Genomic DNA, 8,240 nt, shown 5'->3' on the forward strand with positions numbered 1-8,240 from the left:
TCACTATTGAAGTCTACCTTCTAGAAGCTAGTATAAGGAATTGGTATGCGTAACTTTCTCATTTGTGATGCTTGTAGTTTCATTTGGAAGTTTTGTCAAACTCAGGGGGAGTATCCAAAAGAATACTCACTTGATCTTAATGTATTCTTTTTCCCTATGATTAGGAGCATTTTTCCCACTGGGTTTTGCTACCTAACTAGGTTTTAACGAGGCACCCATCCTGGGCTGATCATACCCTTGTGAGCTCTTCTACTTGCGTCTAGAAAACGTATAGTTTTGACTTAATGCAACTTCTCACTTTTCTCATTTGACTATGAGCTTTTTATCCCACCTTGGGTCTTGCCAATATGAGGTTTTTTGAGTTTTACTACCCATGCATTCTTTCGTTTGTTTTAAGACTCGCATTTGTTACTTGTGCCGACTAGACAAAACGACTTCATCAACTGCTTCTACATTTGCCTGAAGATCTGATGCGCCATCTACTTGAGTATTTGCACACTCAAGGGGGAGTGTTGTGACATATGTTCTTATCAATATGTGATTGTGTAAAACTTAAGTAGAGATAAAGTAGGAATCCTTTGGGATCTAGAAGATCTTTCATAATATACTTTGTATTACTTGGAGAGCAAGTTTCTCTCTTCCTAATTACTATAAATAAAGGCACAAGGACTAGGGAATCAACACACAATTCCTCAAGCCTATTCTCCATTCTCTCTCTCTTCCTTTTGCCACACCTCTCTACTAAATATGGGCCACAACATTGTGCATATTTTTGACATCCTCTTTGCATAAACTTATGTACTTCACACAAAAGACGCTCGCTCATTATACTTCATGATTCTCATTTGTATGAAATAAATCAGAGCTACATGTCTAATTACAAAACTAACTCACAAGGACAAAGTTATAATAAAGATCACTTAGTTGCAAATATTTCTCAAATATTATGTTCTGAATATTGTAGAGAAAGCAACATTTGGTTGATAGGCACACTTGACTTCACTGCATTCTACTCTCTCAAGAAACAACTGACACACAATATAAAAATGTAGTATTGTTGAATCCTTGAGGTCTTGAGTTTTTCCAACAATAGGAATGTAGTTGCATCCAACAAAATATAGGACCTGAAAGTTCCATTTCTGTCTTGATAGATCAAAAATCTTCCGGTGTGTTAGGGTGAAAAAAAAAATTAACTTCAAGTAGTAGATGTCAAGATTTTTGAAATCATTATGCACATGAAAATTTTAGTAAGTACAAATGGAAGTACTAGTCTCTACTTTTGCTATTGTCATAGAAATTAAATTTGACATCAACAAAGAGAAAAGTTATTTGGTGTACCACTCTTCTCAATTTTTGGATGAGTCTCAAATTTGAATTCTCCTCTTGTAGGTGAAAAAGAAAGTTATTGTATCTACAAGTAATCGTAATCATGTACTATTGAAACAAAATTGTATGAGTTATAATAGGGCTACTATTTACTTATTGAAAAGGTATATGATTCACAAAATTTGTGGACAATAGCAAGGGAACAACATTATGTATATGTTGTATGAGTTTTTCTTTTTCTTTTGTCAGCCAAATAAATATGATATTGTTGTTGGCCTATTTTAGTTAGAGAGAGAGAGAGAGAGAGAGAGTCGGCTGTATAGAGGGAGAATAGAGAGAGTTTGAAAATTTTGTGGTACGAATTCTCACCCCTTTATGCCTTTATTTATAGTGATAAGAAAGAGAGAATCTAGCTCTCCAAGTAATTCAAATAAAACAAGGAAATTGTTGAGAATGAATCTCACATTGATGGGATAAGGGACCTTGTGTGGGCTTATAAGTAAGCTGGCATACTCTTCATATTGCCAATTGGTTTTATGGTGGAACCTCAACTTTCTTCATGGTATCAAAGTAGGTTGTCCCACGTGTGAAGCCCAATGCTTACACATGCTCCACGTCACTCGAGTTGTATTGTCCACGTGTTACGCTTGAAAATTCGCCACATTTGAGAGGACGTGTTGAGAATGAATCCCACATTGATGGGAAGAGGGACCATGCATGGGCTTATAAGTAAGTTGGCCTACTCCCATATTGCCAATTGGTATTATGGTGGAACTGGAATGTCACATCCCGGCCACTTGACGGCCAGCACGTCTTGATTTAGATCGGGGTGTCATGGAACCTCAACTTTCTTCAAAAAATATCTCATAGAATCCAAATTAAACGTTTTTAGGACGCAAGTAAAATGCACACAACGATACGACCAGCTCAGGATAGGTGCCTCGTTTTAGGTAGCAAAACCCCAATGGAAGAAATGCTCCTAATCTAAGAGAAAATTAGTACTTTAGGGCCAAGTAAGTACATTTTTGGATGCTCCCCATGAGTTTGACAAAACTTCCAAATGAGAATTACAAGCATTAAAAATCAGATAATTTATGCATACTAATTCCTTGAACAAGCTTCTGGAAAATGACTTTAACAGTGACTTCGTGAAAACGTTGGCAAGGTTATCCTGAGAACGAATCTGCTTGACTTCAGCTATCGCAATAAGAAATCAACATAAACTATAACTATTGAAAATTTGGAATGTGACTTCTTGATAAACTCGCAAGGGCATAGTTCATTACTCATATATCCCTGACTAATCAAACACTCACTCAAACAGTTATAATACATCCACCCGAATTGTTTAAATCCGTAGAGTGAACGTCTCAATCTAATCAAGAGGGTGTTTTGTAGTCTAAAACTATTTGATCCAGCCAATGTAAGTCTTTTGGGAACTTTCATATAGATTTTCGTATCAAGATCCCTATAGAGGTAGGCAGTTACCGCATCTATATAATTAATATATTCAGTTTTTCAAAAACTACTAAACTAATAAGGTAACAAAACATTATGACGTCCATTATGGGTAAATACGTCTCTTGGTAATATATCCCAAGGCGTTGAGAAAAGTCTTGCCCCATGAGGTATGCCTTAGATCACTATCTCATTCTTCTCATAATGCTTTCTTATGAAACTCACTTGTAGCCAAACAGGCTTCACATGTAGAGGTATAGGAACTATTGGCCCAAACACTATGTTTCGCAAGTGAATCAAGTTCAACTTGAACTGCTTGTTTCCAGTTTAATCAATCAGTTCTATTTTGACATTTATCAATGGAACACGGTTTCTCATCGCTCAGCATGATATCAATAGCTAATGTGTATGCAAATGCATTGTCAACTAACATCTCATTCTGATTCCAAAGTACATCCAAGTGTGAAAAATGTGAAACAAATATGCAAACACTAGTGATCGCATCCTCTACGATTTGACGATGGGTACATCGGTTTTTGGATTTTTAAAACTCTACAAACTCTTGTGAACAGTGTTTTTAGATGGAGTTCAAAATGTGTAAATAATTCATTTACAAGTGCAAAAAAGTGAAAAATTATGCCAACGCTTGTGATTGCAACCTCTATACTTTGACGATGGTTACATCGTCATTTGGAACATTAGGGTTTAGGATTTAGTGTATGTAGATATTAATTTAAGGACAAAGTGGTATGTAGATACTAATTTGTTATGACGTTTTTCATTTGATTATATATTAAAATAAAAAATATATTTTTAACGTGTAACAGGTCAGGTCATAGTACCTGTTAATTTTAATGGATCGAGTCATATTACCCATTTGTTTTAAGGGGTTTGACACGACATGATTCGTTATGATATCAGGCATGTCACAAAAAAGACACAAACACAACACGATCGTCAGGTCTAATTCATTCAAAAACTTGAAGTCCTAGAAGTGTAAATGCTGCCAATCGTGTCTTACGTTATGCAAGAAGATATCTTTCTAGTGATCAAAGCGAGCCAAACAGTGCGTGGATCTTCTTTAGTTAGGTATTCAGTTTGCATTGCATCATGCATATGTGAGAAACTTCGGGAACACAAGATACGTGTATAAGATATTGGATCGTAATTCATAAAAAATGGGTTGATGGTCAAGAATATGTTTTTTGTCGAACTTATATACTGCAAGTCACTTAATTAATCCAATAGGCCGGATCCAAATACGGATCGAGAGTGGAAGCAAGAAGATATAGTAGTTCAGACCCCTATTTGGACCCGGTTGCTGAGGGCCAGTGGGAACCCTAGAGTTGAGCTTATAGCCCGTAAGGATAGGCACCCTAGCAAAAGCTGGGTGCGGGCTGAAGCAAAGAAGAACGCCCATAATGGGTTTGGGCTTAGAAAAAAGGGCCCCAACAGTAGCCAAGCGTCGGCCGAGTGAGCAACAAGCCCAATAGGGTTGCAGGTTACTTGAGAGAAAGCCCATCAAAGATGGGTGTGGGTTTAGCTGAAGAAGATCAATGGCGCTGCCTCGAGTGACAGTATTCTTAAATAGAAATGGCATATGCAGGTGCGGCCCATTGGTCTCGAAGGTCAGCAACGTCTCGAAAGACGGCATCGAGGGTTAGTTCGTGACGGATGGGTCCAAAACCAATGATATTTGAAGTGAATCCCACAAATCACGATGAGATTCGACTTGAATCTCGATGTATGTCGTCGAAGACGATGATGTTTCATAAAGGAGGTCGTGGATTGACTACGGGCGAGCCCAAATGGGCGATGATAGAGATGACGCAAAACGACGTCGTTTTTGAGTTTTGGAACTGGAGTGGCTTGGTTCCGTGTGCGGCACAGCTTGGCGGCTTGACACTTCATCCTAGCAATATTTAATAATACAATATAATATTACATATGCATGAACAACATATATATAAAAAAAAATATTGTGTATTCATGAACAAAATATATAATAGAGCAATATAAGCATTATACAAAGCAAAATAAATTTGGAGTTCATGAATCATGGTAAATATTTTCATGCTATTAAGGCTTATAAAATATTGATCATGTGTTTGGGAAGTTACTTGATTGAATGGAAACGATAGAAGCTTTGGGTTGTAGAAGATCCTTCTCCAAAATTCTTCCATTCCTTAGAGCAGCAACATAAGCGTGTTGATATCATGTTGTAAGTCTATTTTACTGAACAAAAGAGAAAGAGAGGGATGGCGGCGGGGAGAGAGAATAAAGAGAGTCTAGGAATTTTGTGGTGTCTTCTTTGTGCCTTTGTTTACAGTGATAAGGAAGAGAGAATCTTACTCTTCAAGTAATACAAATACAACAAGGAAAGATCTCATAGAATCCTATACATAATTTAGTAAGATTTACAAAATTACAGTCCTAATGAAATTAGAACTGCAACAAAATATGTATATATTTCCACTTTCTAGTTGGAAATACACATAAAATGGACTAGAAAATGTGTTTTTACAGCTCGTCACCATTGAAGACATGAAGAAAATTATAAAGGAATGCAGCCACATTGTGATTCCCTGCATGCTAGAGTCGAGCCAGTTATGGCCAAAATGTCAAAAGCACTGACTTTATTGTGATGGAGGGTTCCGAGGTACTTTCTGCCACATGGAATTCAACCAATGTGACTGGAATGAAGAGAAGGGAAGAGAAGTACTAGTAGTCTAGTACATTTTTACCATCTAAAAGTTGTAACTAAGAATTAAATCATAAAGTTGCTCAAACTGCACCTGCATATCAGACTAGTCAATAGAATATACATGGTATCCCAACTGATCTCATTGCCATGCAGGTGAACAGTACCACATTGTTCTATGTTCAAGACTTAAAGTTCCTAAATTAGTTAAACACAACAAGCAACATCGTCCACAAGTATTTCAAATTTGAACTGGGAGAGAAATTGAAGCTTATAAGTCATAAATAAAAAATTTGAGAAATAGATCGTCGATCCCCTTGTAACTTGTTGGCTTAGTGGTACAACCAGAGGTCAATAGGCATTGGGTTCCACTAACACCCAGTTGGATCATCGTTGAATTACCAAAAAAATAATAATAACTAAGAGAGAGGTGGATCAAAGTATGACTGCAAAAGGAAGAAATTCTACTGAATTCAGACACCAAATCAATGTACAACCCGTTAACCCCAATTACCATGCATTATTGGTGTTATTTAAGGCCAAAGTAGGTTGCCTCTGCAAAAAAAGAATGTTGGTCTTGTGGTACTACTACTGCTTGTTGGCAGCAGGTTTCATAGTCTGCAACCATTTGAGTACCATAAACCAGTGAGTTTATGTCTCCCCAACTAATTTCACTCTCTGCAGAAGCAGTACTGGTCCCTGCACTGCTACCGTTGTTCAACGTCTCCTCGGAGGCTTGATAATAAAAACCACCCAGTTGCTGATGCTGATGAGCAAAACTGTTGTCGTAAACCTCCAATTCAGTTAGCTGGTGAAGATGATCAGCCTGTAGATTGTTATTCTGATTGTCGAGCCCATGAAATATGGTTGGACTACTTGAACCCCCAGTACCGTTACTAGCATCAAAGTTTGTGCTTGGAAATTGAGAATAGTTATTACTGTTGGCTGCTGAAGTAGAAGCAAGAACATCAATGGAGCTCTGATAGTATTGGTGATCAGATGACGAGGTGGATGAAATATCAACCGGGTACTGAAAACTTGTGGTGCTAGTGTCAGAATCATGGGAAAATCTTCCTCCAAGATTGATGAGCATGGTCTTAATGGAAGCCTCATCCTGCATGAGTTGAAGGTCATGTGTTTGATAATTAGCCACTGGCACTACTGGTAGCTCTGGCCAGTTATAAGGGTTTTGGTTGAAAAACCCAGCTGAGATATTAATAAAATTTGCGTTATTTTCTGATCTTTTGATCATCTCTTGCTTAAAGATGGCAGCGCGGCGACTCTGCTGAGCCTCCTGTTGTTTACGCTGCTTGCCCAAGAGCTTTTTCTTCAGCCTTGTGTTCCAGTAGTTCTTAATATCGTTGTCCGTTCGCCCTGGTAACTGGGCTGCAATGACAGACCACCTGTCCAAAAAAAAAAAAGTACTACTTAAAATTCACAAAGTGATAAACTTCCAAATTTGAAGAGCATTAAAAACTAAGATATATAGCCTTGAAATTGTTAAAAATATACCTGCTTCCAATACTCATGTAGAGGCTGCAAATGATGTTATCTTCTTCCTCTGAGAACCCGCCGTGCTTGATATTCGGCCGAAGATAATTCAACCATCTAAGTCGACAGCTTTTGCCGCACCTTCTAAGGCCTGTCGTTGATCATGAAAAGTAGTACAATAGTATTGATGAAAAGTGATCAGCTAATAATTAAACACATAGGTTGGATCATGATCAATAATTTTGTTAATTAACTGGGATGAGGAGGATCTGAAGTGATTAATTACTGACCTATCTTCTGAGGCAAGGTAATCCAGTTGCCGCCGGTGCCATGCTTCTCGATATAAGCCTTGAGTGTAGCATCTTCTTCAGGTGACCAAGGGCCTTTCTTAACGTTGGGTTTGTCACAGCAAGGAGCTCTGCCCATGGCTTTTGCTTTAACCTGGTTTCTTTTTTTTCTTTTTTTTTCGGGATGTGTGGGTTATGTTGTGATGAGCCTTGGTTTAGCTATATATGTATCAGCTAGCTCCCCCTTTATGATTACCAATTGATGATAATTTCAGAAAGTTTATGATAATGTTAATATAATATATGTAAGAGAGAAAGAGAGAGAGAGTATAATAGCTGGAGAGCTGAGGAGATGGCTGGGGACATGGAAAGGGTCACAGAAATTCAAAAAGTTGAATTGAAAAAAGGGTGAGCCTTTACCTATAGAATATTAGAGAATTGGAAATGCCAGAACAGGAGACCAGAGTTTCATCTCATTGTCTCTCCCCCTCTCTCTCTCTCTCTCTGTCTCTCTCTCTCAGAAACGTAAGATAGTGGATGATGATGACGATCAAAAAATAAGTGACGCAACTAGAAGCTTTAAAGAGTTGAAGCAAACATCAGCTTGGTTTGAACTCTTCCACTGGTTTATGACCGAAAATGGTTCCTCAAGCCTTTAGTAAGAAGTTAAGAATAATTCGTCCAGGCAGCCATTATCATGGTCTTGATATGCAACACAAGGAACGTGTGAAATGAAAACACCATTTGACAGTGTTTCATGCACACATAAAAATTCTATAGCTAGTCAGGATCTTATTTTAAGCATGAGTTAAGGTATTTTTCCATTATTTAAACTTTTGTTTTGAAGATAAAAAAGGTTTATCTATATAAGTAGAGTCTATGACTTATATAGCAAAAATGCTACTCTTACCATATTTTTACACTACAATTTTACTTCTAATAGAAATGAAACCCACATATGTTAGTGGCCCTACCTC

The 8,240-nt window shown here is 37.6% G+C and overlaps 1 protein-coding gene across 1 annotated transcript; it reads right to left on the reverse strand.

Moving 5' to 3' along the window:
• Window positions 1–5,620: 5,620 nt before the first annotated feature.
• On the reverse strand, window positions 5,621–7,903 carry LOC137720180 (transcription factor RAX3-like). The gene is made up of 3 exons (XM_068459200.1): window positions 7,267–7,903; window positions 6,998–7,127; window positions 5,621–6,888 (listed from the first exon to the last, which is right to left on the reverse strand). Exons 1-3 carry the CDS (start codon window positions 7,400–7,402, stop codon window positions 6,015–6,017), a joined length of 1,140 nt encoding a protein of 379 aa, XP_068315301.1. The 5' UTR covers window positions 7,403–7,903; the 3' UTR covers window positions 5,621–6,014.
• Between the last annotated feature and the right edge of the window lie 337 nt (window positions 7,904–8,240).

Source organism: Pyrus communis, chromosome 1, assembly GCF_963583255.1.
Source record: "Pyrus communis chromosome 1, drPyrComm1.1, whole genome shotgun sequence".
Taxonomy (NCBI): Eukaryota; Viridiplantae; Streptophyta; class Magnoliopsida; order Rosales; family Rosaceae; genus Pyrus; species Pyrus communis.